Source organism: Acanthaster planci, linkage group LG19 (assembly GCF_054643075.1).
Source record: "Acanthaster planci isolate LZ-2023a linkage group LG19, COTS_SCS, whole genome shotgun sequence".
NCBI lineage: Eukaryota > Metazoa > Echinodermata > Asteroidea > Valvatida > Acanthasteridae > Acanthaster > Acanthaster planci.
In genome coordinates this window covers 7,422,708-7,436,873 of record NC_141795.1, presented here as the reverse complement: position 1 = coordinate 7,436,873, position 14,166 = coordinate 7,422,708, and the positions used below count along the sequence as shown (strand labels likewise).

Genomic DNA, 14,166 nt, shown 5'->3' with positions numbered 1-14,166 from the left:
GGAAGGAGTTCCAGCGAGATTTGGCTGGGATTGTAGCTTAATGGAAAAACTAATAGACCTATTTAGGTGTACATTTTCTGTATGAGTCTAACAATAATATCAGGAATTTTCATAGCATTAGATAAATTTCTCCCACCCTCAGTGGTCATTTCCCACCCCCAACCCGTCAGCATAGATTTACATCCTACGTCTAAAGGTTGCAAACCTCCCTGAAAAGCATAAACCCCGTGGGTCATATTTGCATGTTCAGTTGAGGATGAAACAGAGATTAAATGGATTCAACAACAGCGACCAGTACCCCCACCCCTCGAAAAATTTCGACACCCCAATTCCTGGATCCGCCTCCAGACAACCCCTTCTAATTCTGTTGCCCTTTTGGTGAAGTCTCAACTGGATAGGGCAAGTGAACCAGTCTAAATTACAGAGGCGAAGTGAACCTGCTGTCACAATGACGTAGAAGCGAATAGAATGCATAATTTCAATGCCACAACATTGCCCGGGGGTACCTTCTCCACAGCGTGTAAAAAGCATACGAGGGACAATTGAAATGAAAATTTCCAAATCACATGTGGACACGGGATGTTGAAAATACGCCTTTGCCTGAGCCCTTAGGCATTCGCTCCTCGTTGAAGAATGAACTGAAGGTATCATTACGAGCACCAGCGCGTCTAAACAATAAGCTTAGAAGTATCTGACAAAGCCAACCAGCGGGTCGAAGAAGACCGCCTCGTGTGCCACGCACTGTACTGTGCTGATCCCACTGGCTGAGGTAGGCCATTTTCTTGCTCATTAGTGCATTACTGTTCATTGCTGCAGTGCAGTGCATGAAGCGACGGGTAGGCCTAGATTGGATAGAATGTATGCAGGGTTCTTGTCCATTCAAGCCGGAATAATACTTGGCATCGGTCTTGGCGATTTATACGCATGGTAAAATTCCGCACAGTTGGTGACCAATATGAATTATTTTCCATGTTTGAACCCTAACCTTAGTCTTTTTTTTCTTTTTAGAGGCTCTGGTTGGGACTTGTTTTGAATTACGCAGTACTTTGAGATTAAATGTGAAATGTTTGATTTCGTCCTCTATTTGATGCTTTCATACACGGTTTATATTTTCGTATCCAAAAAAATAAACAAAATGGCTTATTTTTCTTCAAATCGACCGGTTTGTTGTTTCATTCGTTCTCAGCCTATGACCCTCGATGACCCCTCATAATGTCCCCAGACACTCTTTCTGAGGCACGGGATACTATTTTGAAGTGTTCAAATCCAATTTAATCCAGCTAATCCAATTTCAGAACCCAATGGAAGATTGAAAGAGGCCGAGTCTTGATTATTTGAAGTGCACTTTTGTGCTGGCGTATGAGAGCTAATTCTCAAGTCCAAAGTCCAAATTTTCGTTGGTCTCTTCCCTAGCCCCTTTGTAACAATTAGGATCTGCTTAATCCCAGTAACCCTCTCGTTAACAAGCTGCTTGATACCAGTCAACTGTTTGAAAAGTTTCGTGCGATTTTGGTTATCTCTCAGAGCTTTTTTTTTTCCTTCACAGGTCAAATCGGTCATGGAGTCGGCGTCGGGTGCTTTCCCGCCGGGTCAGCAAGACGCCGCGCCTCTCGGCCCATCCGAGTACTACACCATGGGTCTCATGCTCGTCGCAGAAGGTAGGATAAGGCAGCTGGGTTGTGCTGAATTCGGCCTCATTATGACGAAATGGTATGCATAGCATACACTTGGCATGCGCTGTGCGAGGGGGATGCGATCAGGCTTGGCTTATAATGTTTGAGGGATCATAGCGAAACGGATAAAGAGATACACGGAAAGGGTCCTATAGCAATGAGCAAAACATCTTGACTACATGAAAAGGAGCCTTTCAAGACGTTTTTTGACTGTTGCTTCCAGTTATGGGACAGAAATATCTATCAGAATGAAATAACGTTCAATGCAGTCTCCCTTCAAACAGGTGCCTGACAATAATTGAAACAGTTACACATTCTTGCAAATACACACACGTCAGTATTTATTTTACCACTGTGTCGAAATAGAAAATTCATTTCAAGTTGTGAGTTTTGCAGATTTTAATTGTTTTTCTTAAATTCCCGAAGTTGCTTGAGTAAAAGTATTAATTTTCGCTTCCCTTATTATGCATCAACTAGTGATATCCCCAAGTTTTGGAGGAACACGGTGCTAAATACAACGTATTAACTCAGTAAGATCATTAACTCTCATTAAATGAAAACCGCAACTTCAGCAGGTACAAAGAATCTTCGGAAGAAATTGGCAAAATAATTCCTTTTATCTTGGTGACCGTTTTCGCTAAGGCATGTTTCGTTCACCAATAACCGACTTTTTCAATCCCAAAACTCAAATTTAATATAGGCTGCCAATCATATAACGATGTTGTTGATTAACCTGGAGAATAGGCCTTGTTTCACCAGAGCTCAAATTTGTCGAATATTAAATAGTGAAGTCCACGGTATCACGTGACAGCAATTGAAGATAATGGTGGTTTTCTCTACACGCAAAAGACAATTGACAAACACCGCAGCGTCCTTAGCTGCTCTTTGCAACCTAAAGTGGTAAAAGGAAAGAAAGAAAAGGAATCATTGGTTTTTAAGAAGTCATTAAAAAGTCTGCAAGACTTTTTGGAGAACGATTTTGGTTCTAAATGACGTCATGGCCCTTACGTGTCGTTGACTGCACGTCAGAGGGCGTCTTTTTAGCATCTCGCTTAATTCGATCAGATTTCAAAATTGTGCACAGTTGGCGAGTCATATAAAGATACACTTGGAACGACAGTATCGAATAATTCATGAGCTTGGATTCATTCAGACGAAAAGTCCGCTTTACTAACCGATATCCGATACACTTGGATTTAAATGCTAAAAACAAGGCATAGCCTTTAAGGTCAACGTGTGACATTTAAGCCACCTGCCACCTGTCCCTTTTAAAAATATTTGTGATACTCATTATTTGAGACTGGACAGAACTAAATGGCAGTTCATGCGTGAGAAGTTTGTTAGGCAATCAGGAATCGAAACACCCAGAATGTACATACCGGCACCTCCTTGGGGCAGAAGTCTGGTACATCAAACAAGTCACGGAATTCCGTCGGGTCCTTTATGACGCGGAAATTGGCGTAATTTACCAAAGACGCGAATGTTTCTGAACAAAATGTAAAATAAACATGGTGTTTGAGCACGTTCAGAAACACGACGAAGACTTAGTTATTGTGACTCTCAAGATGATCGCAAGTCAACATAATTGTCGCTGTCAGTGTTACTGTCGCTGTAACTGGCCATCGATAAATGCCACAGCGGTGATTGTCACTTTTCATCATAGTATAAGTCTTAGTGAGGATCAGCTATCCTCCACGTGTACTTTCCATTAAAACCAAGTGAACTTCTCATTTTTGGCCACATTTTGGTTTAAAAAATGGTCTTCATAACTGACAAATGAATTTAGCGACAGTTTCAATTAACGCTGCCTCATACAGCATAACAGTCACAGTTGAAAATTACTGATCTGTGACAACATACAACGAGGATACTTACTACCAGGCTCCATGTCAATCTTCAGCGAGTTGGCCAGGCTGCATCCTGGGGCGACGAACAGCGTCTTCTCCAATCTCAGCCGGTCACCGGGCTTGGCGTCGTCCGGCCAGAGCGACTGGCGGCGGGCGATGGTCAGCCCGTCGGCCTTGTACGACCCGCCGTACCAGGTGTCCGTATTCGGTGGAAAGTCTGCAAAGAAATGGGTTCTTTTTCATCGTGGTCTCGCGAAAAAAACCTTAAAGTGAGTTTTTCGATGACTATCTAAGGCCGTTTTCCAATATCGACTTGGGCTCCATCTCCCGCTTCAACTGTGTTTTATTACCCGACTTTGATGTTGTAAGCGCAATAGTAAGTCTGATAGTGCCACAAAGCATCAAGTAAGATGCAAAAGAGCCAAACATTACAGTACTTTAATTTAAGTTAAACGCTTCAGGCCCGTAATCGAGGATTGGTTTCCTACACGAAGCCTGGGACGGGGACGAAGCTGAGTATGGAAAAAGGGCCTAAGTTCCTAGCGTGGTGAAGCCTCAAACGAAGAAAGAAAGCCCTGCCTCTTGTTTTCACTAAGCGTTACTGCCGTTTACTCGGTACCGCTGATACGTGGGCGTGTCAACGCGATAAAAATGGAGTGAAACAAGCTTTCTTACCGGGCACACAATTTTGAATAGCCGAGGGTTTCAATTGAATAGTGCATGTCTTCTCGTCGTAGATCATCCAAGTTTTGAAAGTACCGTTCACCTGTGAAGCAAGATGGAATAAGAACCGATTAACCTCTACATGTCTGCATCATCTTCTTTAAACAAAACTTAAACACATATCCTGGGATTTTCGTTCTTACTTTTGACACATTAATACTAGCTCTTCCCTTTTTTTTTCGAAGGTTTTCTTTCCATGTCCAGTCTCAGTGATATTTGAACGAGTAACCATCTGTTAAGAGTGGCGATTTCCAACAAAAGAATGAACCAAGTTTGTCCTAATGCATGTTAAACTTGGGAGTCGATAGTCACAAAAGGTACTTTGGAGTCGTTAGTTGCTTTCTTAAACTTGCAGATGTGTGGACATCTGTGTGGACATCTGTGTGAGTGGGCTTAAAGCCGACACTATCACGCCTACCCCTGGTTCGTATTTCTGGACTTTGCGGACGGTCGACACCACCCCAGTCCTGACGTCGGTGAAGAATTTTGATGAGCCCTGCAGGCCGTTAAGGGTATCCCGGCCGTAGGTGGCGGTCTCCGTAAAGATTTGGTTATTCTTGAAGACTATTCCAGCAACTGCAAATGACAGGAATCGATTCCTTATTAACTCGGATCTTCATCGAATTCTATAGGGGAGTGATGCCTCCGCTTCTGAGTTAGTAAGCGTGACTGAGGGCGTCATGGCAGTGTCATGATCGTTGATCACGAAGATGTTATGATTGTTGGTTGATGACTCATGCTGGACAGGGTGAGGAAATCCGAAAAAATGAGAATTGTGGTGAGGAAATGAACTATTTGGCTTACCAATATCGGTCATCCAGCTTTGCATCACGGGAAAGCAGCATTTCTTTGGGATGGAGTGCACCGCTGCCACCAATCCCAACAGCAATATCACACAGGCGTAGACTTTTGCCATCTTGAAATCAATAGTTGACGACTTTGTTGCAATAAGGTTGCTACCGGGAGAGGTACGCAGTATTTATATCTGCACTGTCGCCGCAGAGGGGGCGTGTCAGAATATTCCATTCCTCACCGGGGGTGTCACTGTGGCACACACCCAAACACAGCATAATGACTTCCATGATTGGTTTGTCTTTATCTGCTATATTGCTTGCCTTTTCCTGATACAGAGGTTGTCGTTTCAGGCTAAGTTAGGATTTCATTATTTCTGCAATTAAATTGTGGCTAAATTTCACTCAGATTTAATTGATACAATTAGGCCGATTCTTCAGCCTCTTTTCCTAATAGTTCACACTTGGGTGAGTTACAGCTGTGCGGGCTCAAAAGGACCAATTAAAAATGTCTTGGTACTTTTAACGCTAAATGTGCTGGCACCGATTGACGCGATGAACAAAACAAGCCCTAACTGCCAAATGAATGACCTTAACACTGTAGATATTGAAAATTGATTTTTATGAGCACATTCCCATGCATGCAGTAATCTGATGTCATTTTCACAGCGGTTAGATCGAGCAGTATGGATGGGCTGATTTTTTCAAGGGAAGAACAAATTTGGGGGCCAGTGTTATTAACATTGTTGAAGAAAGCCGTCGTTAGCGTATCATGTTTTTATGGAAGTTTGCAAAGCTCAAGCACAATCAGAATTACTACACAATTATATCTCTTTAAAATATGAAATTTAGACGCAGGCACCTGAAACATGGATCACCCTGCCAGTGTAAATTTAAAAAGTTATTTTACACAGCTAAACCATTTTTTTAAATGGAAGATGTGCATCTGGTTTTAGGCATTAAGTATGGGAGTATAAGAAATGTTCAAAGGCTTAAGGACCCATTCCAAACCGGAACTGGATTATGGAGCTTTTAAGATTAAATTATTGAAGCCCGGTTTTATTGCAGCGTCAAAAGCTTTTTAAGAGAACACGCTGGTCATTTTGCCTGGATGGACGCTAATAGTTCGATTGAATACTGAATATGTGCGGGTACTTTACCCGCGATGCAGGCTCCACTGGAAAAAGCTACGTGTATAGTTTTGAAGAGTACCCCACCAACACATCGCTATTTTAATGTAACGAAGTGTGGCAAATAAAGGCAATCGTTCATTTCTCTCAATCATCAACAAGGAATTGACAATCACTTGCAAAATAGGGGGAGTAAACTCTAAGCTATCGCGCAATTCACATGTTTTCTTCAGTTTTCAGACAAGAATCTTTCCATTTTACACTCTGCATTCTGTGTATCATTTAACGAAGTAACGGCGAGACTGGAAAAATATTCACGCTCGCAAACCTTATCGGTGACAATCAGCCCTCTTATCACCTGCCTCTGTCAATACGAGAGAATAACCCTGGTGGATAATGTTGTTTTATAAGTTCATGGCTGCACTGTTTCTTAGATGAAATCAGCTCCTTCTCTCCGCATCGCCAATCTGTAAATCCTTGCACCTGCGTCTTTGATTTTGGCGTCCTCGTTCACATTGTGACTTATTTTGTAATTGTACAGTTCGCTTGATGTTTATTGGAATATTGTACAGGCTTGTGATGTCATGTCTCGGCCACTGCTTTATTTTACGAGATTCAAATGTAATTGTTTATTATATAAAACGACCTTTGTTTTGTAGGTGTTCTTGGCATGCTTCTTAACGGGGTTCTTTTCGTTCTATATGTGACGAAGAAATCCCTTCGCAAGCCCTCGTCTCTCCTTGGTATGTCGCTCTGCGCAGGTGATTTCGGTAAGCCCCGAAGTGTTTGAGGATCTGTGCGAGATAGGGGAAGCGGTAAGGTGTGTTCATTTTTTTTGGGGGGGGGAGGGGAGAAGTTGCCAATTTTCTCAAAAATAGTACTACCGCCATTCTGGGGAAGGGGAAGACGGGTTCTTTTAATTTGCAGATGAAAAAATGTTGATCATTTCAGGAAAAAATGTCCAGTTTGGGTCAACTGGGTGGACCCCTTGCACTCAAGACCCCAACCACGCACTACACATCATAGCACGGCTTATGGCATTAAAAATAATTTAGTTGAACCTGGAACTGTGGATGGAGTTTTTGATTTTTAATTGTGTGAAATGTGTTATTTTCAGGCATTGGGCTGATGTGCCCCTTTGCAGCCCTGGCAAGCTTCAGAGAGGTGTGGCCGTACGGGGAGCAGGGATGCCAGCTGTATGGGTGCGTTGGTATGCTGTTTGGTACAGTCAGCATAACTTCGCTGGTGTCCCTGGCTGTGGAGAAGTATCATTCGGCCATTGGAAACCGCGTAGGTAGGGACAAAGTAATGAAACATTCACAGCACTAAAGCCTGTAAGCCTACCAAGCTATCCTGTATCAACGTACACCGTGGTTACCTTGAACATTTATGAAATTCAGTTGAAAAAAGTTTTGAATGAGATCTTTTTAAAATTTATTTATTCAATATTGTTCTGATTCGGTATCTAAGAAAATAGAAAAGCCTTTTCTATTTGAAAATCCATTATTAAAAAAGGCCTTTTTTGATATGGGTGGATGAGGACGAAAGTCTCTTTCACACATTTGAGAAGGGGTCATTGATGCTCTTATCGATTATAATAAACCACCATAGTTTCGTCCTGAAAAAAAAAGACATCTAAAAGCGATGGTGTATTCCATTTCAATGTTTTCCGCGTGGATGCAGGCCAGAAGGTGTATCTGATCGCCACTTCTGCCATCTGGCTGAATGCCGTCTTCTGGGCCTTGACACCCCTGCGTTTTGTCGGGTGGGGCCGCTACGGCATCGAGCCGCCCAAGACCACCTGTATGCTGGACTTCGGGGCCCACGGCGCCAACTATGTGACCTACCTGGCTGCCATGATGGGCTCGGTCTACGTGTTGCCCATGGGCACGATCCTGTGGTGCTTGGTGAAACTGCGAGAAGGAGGCGACACAGATGATGCGAAGAAAACTGCCGCCAAGATGCAGGCAGCTACGGTACATTAAAATCATTCTTGGAAGTCGGTAATATTGTGATGATGTATCATATGACATGAAAATCGCGTCTTTTGAGGCTGCGTTAGTGAAACTTGTGGCACAGATCTTTGAAGGCTTACATGAATACGGGCGATTCACAATAGGGCTCCTCCAAGGGTTTGCAACGCGTTGGCCAATCACCCTTTCCAAACGCGCATTTGGCTCGACAGATTTCGCGCACTGTGATTGGTCAACGCGCTGTAAACTCTTGGAGGCGCACTATAATAGCGAATCGTCCGTGTTCATTTTGATGTTTGGTTATGTCCGTATTGATTTTGTTGATGCATGGCAATTACGTTCACTTTTAAAGAAGGGAAACAATTTGTGCTTTATAATTATTTAATGTCTTTTTTTTCAGACCTGCGTTTTGGTTTTGATGTCCCTAGTCGTATACTGGGGAGCGTACGGCGTCGTGGCTCTGTGGGCGGTCGCAGACCGACATCAGTAGCGTGCCACTCCATTTGGTTGCCGCCGCGCCGCTGCTGCCCAAGATCTGTCCAATCGGAAACGCCGCTCTCCAGGCGCTGACCAATCAGGACATTCGAAGCGTACAAGGGGAGGAGTCGCGTGAGGCAGATAAGAAGAAATAAGACGTATAGGGCGTTTGGCGCGGAGAGCGCTGCAAAGTTGGTTGTCGTAGATTGGGAGGCTTTGGGAGTTGGGAAATTAGGATGTCAAATCGGAGTTGGTGTTTTGCCTCAGACAGGAATACTTGTACCAATCATCAAGGCTCGGAATCCGTAATAATGTATTTGGAGCCGCTTTTACCAAGCAGGCTTTGATGTGTATGTTCGGCTTGTATAGAGGGTTGCACTACACCAAATACACGCCCGAAATAGCGCCGCCTGTTGACTCTCGTGAAGAGGTTGGCCTCCGTTTTTTTCACTGGAAATTCAAGATTATGGCCAGATCACTTTTTGTTTCAATTTCATGGGGATTAGCCATGAAAAAAATTTTTTATTCGCCTTTGAACGAAGATACCCCCAAAATAGCAATAAAACTAAGTGCTCATTTCTGAATGTAACCGCCCGCGTCTATCCAAAATAGGTCCGCAATTTCGGGCTTTTTGTGAAAGAAATACCCTGAACTGGAGGCTATCAGTCCTAAATTCGAGATTTATAGAAATATTTCTATGGTGCCTTTTGATTATGGCCTATCTTATTGGAAAAAAATCCGTGGGATCACAAAATATTAATGAGCACGCGCGCAGAAATGCAACCATTTGGTGGAATGCACCCAGAGGGTTTGCATGGCTGCCATCTTGCAGGCCAGTGCTTTTGTCCTAAAGAACTGCCCTGCAAGATGGCTACCACGCAAAGCCTCTATATAGTTATGTACTTATTCGTTTCTGTACATCTATACCTTAACTCATATATATTATCTGGACCTGCAGCATATTTGCATGTAATGTGATGTAAATCAGGCACTTGTTGCTTGGGGAAATAAAAGTCAAGATTACCAAGGTTAATAATTTGATATTTCTGGAAAACACCACCTTCCAAAACAGATGCTCTTCTGGCAGTATTTATTGAGCAACCAACAAGGAAACAATATTTACAAGCAAGTCATGTTATGGGTAATACATATACTTTTTACAGTCATCTCTGAGCATCCCACAGGGATAAAAGCCAGTCCACACAACCGCATCTTTTCTGCTGGAAACCGATCGAAGTACCGTAACTAAACTTTAAAAAATTATTTCCAAGCTTTCTCACCATGAAAAACGAATTTTTAAGATGTGCTAGATAAGAAAGCTTGCAGCAAAGTGCAATGTTTTTAAGAAACAGGTTGAACATTTTCTGTTTTAAGTTTAAATAAGAACGCAAGAGCTACGCATACTCTGTCTTTATTTTACATCACTTTTATCAAACTTCGAACATGAAAGAAGACATGTTACAAAAAAGAAGTCAACACCGTACATGTATATTACAGGTACATAAGATATTAAACAATTGAATGTAAACTTTTGTGGGCACAATGACGCAGTAAAATTGTCGGCCAAATCCATAATAGATTTATTCTTGGCAGGTCTTGTTTATCAATCAGAAATTAATTTCTTTCGGAACTTTTTCCTTGTATAATACACATACCTGATTCACCTTGGTCGGGGAAAATTTAGGGCTAAGTCTGGAGTTAAAGCAGACAGTTTCAGGCAGACAATTTTAGCAGTTTTACGTCATTTTCGACCTTGAAATACCGGTGCCTGTGCTGTCAAAGCTAAACTAGTTTTTGATGAACAGGTGAGAAAATCAACACCTGACAAAATGGAACGCTCCCTATTCACAATGCCTCAACGGTTCATGAGAAGGATTTACCCTGCAAATCGGGGGGCACTTGATCAGGTTTACTACTGTACCATCCCTGTCTTTGATATGGATGAAACTGGTTCAATGTTTGACTCTACATGGAAACCACAAAATTGACTACTGACGGCCTAAGGCTGAGACTGAATTACTTGGCTACTGCTGATCATGACACACGTTTCTATGGGAGCTGACAGCTGGTGGCTTTATGCATTCCCCATAGACACATGCATTGCCTCTAGCCACAGCCACATGCTTTGGATGTGGCTTCAATTCTCAGCACAAATAGAGGTATCCTTTTTTTTCTGCTTTGGCCCACCTATCCAACCTTCCCTGAAGCTATCCCGAACTCTAGGACTGTAATTTGGAATCTGGATTGTTGATAGTTTTCCTGGCGTCTCGGTGAGGATTGGGAAGGTGATCACATGGGTTCCTCCACCCGACACTGCTCCTGAATCCGCGGCTTGTTGGGATTGTTGCTGATCAGCCAATCGGCAAGCCACGTCTGGGAAATAAACGTTGGGACAAAGTTACAGTAATGTTGATAATACTGAGCATGTTCAGTGCAACAGGTGCCCACAAAACTAACCCAGCGTTGCATAGAGTTACCCATTTCAAGAACCAACAGCTCTCAGAAATGATCGACAGTCACTCTTTTATCTTAAAGTTTATCACAAGTGATGCTTGTTTTCAATTAGTGCTTTTTTGTGTAGTTTGTCTCACACTCTACATTCTGCTTGAGGTCGGAATCAGTTTGCAATAAATCAAAACTCGTGAGCCCTGGCTATGCTCCATGGGCAGATGTGGGTAATTTGGTGGCTGACTTAGGCAGCTTCATGTGCCTTCAGCTAGATCATGGCGTTATTTAGTGTTTTTATTTTAGAGCATATTTGAACTTATTGTCGGTCGATATGCGCAATAGCTCGATCTATGCGTGGTCAGCTGATCTTATTGCACAATTTGTCAATAGTTCTGTCATCAGCGTAGTGCCTTTCTTTCTGGGTCACAGTTTTAAAAGGCGGAGATGTCACGCAGGATTGCCAATCAAGCAAAGCGATCGAGCAACGGTGCACATTGGCAAATTGCACCCAACAAATGCGACATGATCATTACTAACTGCCGAACGACTGGCTGGTTACAACAAAACAACAGAGCAGTGCGACTCAAATGAATGGTTTCTTTCAAAGTGCAAACAAGATTGGGCTAAACACTGTGGCCAAAACACTTTATGATGATTTTTGGGAATCCAGATTGTGAGGTACATAGATAGACGGGTTGGGTTTCTTACGATTGGGTCCTCGGGCTTCTGTTTACAGAGCTCTGTGAGACCCCTCAACAACGTCGGGTTGACCACTTTGGTCAGATAATCCTTGGCAGCTTGCCCGGCGGGGATCGGCTCAACAATACCTGAAATAAAAGAGTGGCAACGCAAGATTGCAGGAGAGCAATGAACAAAAATACCCATCATCATCCTCAAAAGAAAGACTACCGTTAAAGTTGCCCAAATTCAAGCGTTAACCATGTGCACTCGTTGATTTTCAAACATCTCACTGATTTGTGCCGGAAAGTAATTCATTTGGGGTTGAACTTCCTTGTAAGGTCTGGTATCTGGACTTACTGTCATTGAACATGAATCTGATTTCTCTCTCTGCGCTGTACTGACTGTCACTTCCGTGGACGGCATTCTTCTGGTCGTCTGTGCCATAGAGAGCCCGGATGCTGTCGCCAAGACAACCAACAAATAATAACAAATTTCAGTTATCACTGAGCGAGGAAAACACTGACACAGTATACACGGAGCTCATTTTGATATTTTTAAGACAAAAAAGCACTGAACAAACTGGCCTTACGACCCATTTTGTGGGCGGTGGTCAGGACTGAGGTCTCATTTATAAAGGTGCATACTGTCCCCTCTATCTTCCAACAGAGACATAACTAGAATTAATTGGGGGGGGGGACTGGGGGCCTCATTTCCTTGAGGGGGGCCCTCCATGGGTTCGGTAACAGTTACAACATTGACCATGGTGGACTGTCACCAATTTTTTATCCCTCCAATTTCTGAGAGTAAGGAGGAGAGAGAGACAGGCTTTGAGCAGGAGGGGGACCTGCGTCCACGTTATGCCACTATCTGTACACGTTAATATGAGACAGATATGAATTCCAGCACCCTACCTGTCCGGGTGTGTTTCCCGGGCCTTGTTGGTGTTGGTTGGCCCACACAGCTCTCGCCAGCAGGCGATGGCATTATCTCTGGCCAGTACCATGGCAATGATAGGCCCACTGCTCATGTAGGCAACAAGTGAAGGGAAGAACATCTTGCCGTAATGCTCAGCGTAGAAATCGCTGGTCTGCTCCGGGGTCAGATGCACGCGCCGCTTCTGTTATGTTAAGTGAGCGATAATAATCCACACAAATTTTACACCTGAGCCTTGAATTTTCTTAGAAGATAAACCTTCTGGGCTGTTAGGTCTATTTACAGTCAAAAACATTTCTGGGGTATGAAGTTCAAGCCAAAGGCTTACTTTGGTTTTTTCATTTCAAGAAAGGATTTTGTTGTTTTAAAACTCAACTTCTCAAGCAGCTTCCTGCATGCAACTTCAACTCTAGTTTTGGAAAGAACGTTTTATTCTGCCTCCACTTTTATCATTAACAATTCAACTTGGACTAAAAAGTATTCCAAATACTTGGCCTAGGCCTAGGCTACTTTGAAAATATGGTCTAGGCCTAGAGTCTTTGTTCACAACCACAAAGTGAATGGACGCAGTCTTTCCTAATTTTTTCTTTCCTAATTAACAGTCATGACAGTATTTGAGAGAAAATAAAGGTTTCTTGGGCATCCCAGAATTTCTGGTTTGTAGGCGTACATGTAATTTTCAATTTGGATTATGCATCATGGAGGTGGGTAGGTGAATAGGTCTTTGGCCATGGAGCTTTGTTTTCATTGAGCGCACGTCTCCTAAGTCCTACCTGCAAAATGGTGAAGCCAGATTGAAGAATAATTTCTTCGATTTCTTCGGCTTTATCTACCGCCTCTGGCTTGATAAGGGCCAGTGTCCGCTCCACAAAAATCTGTGGAGCCTCCATAACCTCTGACTCGGGCATATGACTGCTTTGATATCAAACTATACACGTAAAAACGAAGACAACTCTGAAAATAAACCATAGGCTAAGTCTACTTTTTATCTCGAGCACTGAATATTGCTGTTGCTATGTACATGATGTGTGGATAGTTAGTCTGGGTCATCAGGACGGCCATCCGAGTCTGTGGCCATACATATTTGAACAGCGCCCTCTAGCAAGCCACATTTTTCGGGTATTTTGGCAGCATTATGCTTGTGTAACCATAGTGTAACATAGCTGTCTGCGTTATAATTGTTTTCATTTTCTTTGCTACATACTCCGATTCCCTCCTTTTTCGCCATTTGAATCACCGGCAATGGCTTTGTAGTTATAGTGTAGGCTACACAGCTCTACAGCAGTGGCGTACCCGAGATAATCGATAAGCCTACGGACATGAACAGATGAAAGAACAGGAAGACAAATAACTGCCAAAAAAAGTAATACCAAAATTGTATACCTTTTGAACTTTTATTTAACTTCTTTTTTCACTAATTTTGGTTTTTTTTTAAATATAAGTTTGTTTATGATGAATATAAAAGCTCATTTTGTTGCTCGTGTTTGATT

The 14,166-nt window shown here is 42.8% G+C and overlaps 3 protein-coding genes across 3 annotated transcripts; 1 reads left to right on the top strand and 2 right to left on the bottom strand.

The window, feature by feature from the left end:
- The first annotated feature begins 778 nt into the window (after positions 1-778).
- On the top strand, positions 779-11,267 carry LOC110977523 (RPE-retinal G protein-coupled receptor-like). Its single transcript, XM_022231751.2, is given in 7 exon segments — positions 779-927; positions 1,547-1,658; positions 6,824-6,934; positions 7,282-7,458; positions 7,848-8,140; positions 8,538-8,615; positions 8,617-11,267. Coding segments are annotated over 7 exon segments (927 nt in total). The 5' UTR covers positions 779-924; the 3' UTR covers positions 8,770-11,267.
- LOC110977540 (uncharacterized) lies at positions 2,406-5,208 on the bottom strand. The gene is made up of 6 exons (XM_022231779.2): positions 5,048-5,208; positions 4,662-4,819; positions 4,196-4,286; positions 3,549-3,737; positions 3,053-3,159; positions 2,406-2,565 (listed from the first exon to the last, which is right to left on the bottom strand). Exons 1-6 carry the CDS (start codon positions 5,157-5,159, stop codon positions 2,548-2,550), a joined length of 675 nt encoding a protein of 224 aa, XP_022087471.2. The 5' UTR covers positions 5,160-5,208; the 3' UTR covers positions 2,406-2,547.
- Positions 9,676-13,718, bottom strand: nme5 (NME/NM23 family member 5). The gene is made up of 5 exons (XM_022231766.2): positions 13,450-13,718; positions 12,655-12,860; positions 12,101-12,201; positions 11,771-11,889; positions 9,676-10,987 (listed from the first exon to the last, which is right to left on the bottom strand). The coding sequence occupies exons 1-5, from the start codon at positions 13,582-13,584 to the stop codon at positions 10,904-10,906; spliced, it is 645 nt and encodes a 214-aa protein (XP_022087458.1). The 5' UTR covers positions 13,585-13,718; the 3' UTR covers positions 9,676-10,903.
- Between the last annotated feature and the right edge of the window lie 448 nt (positions 13,719-14,166).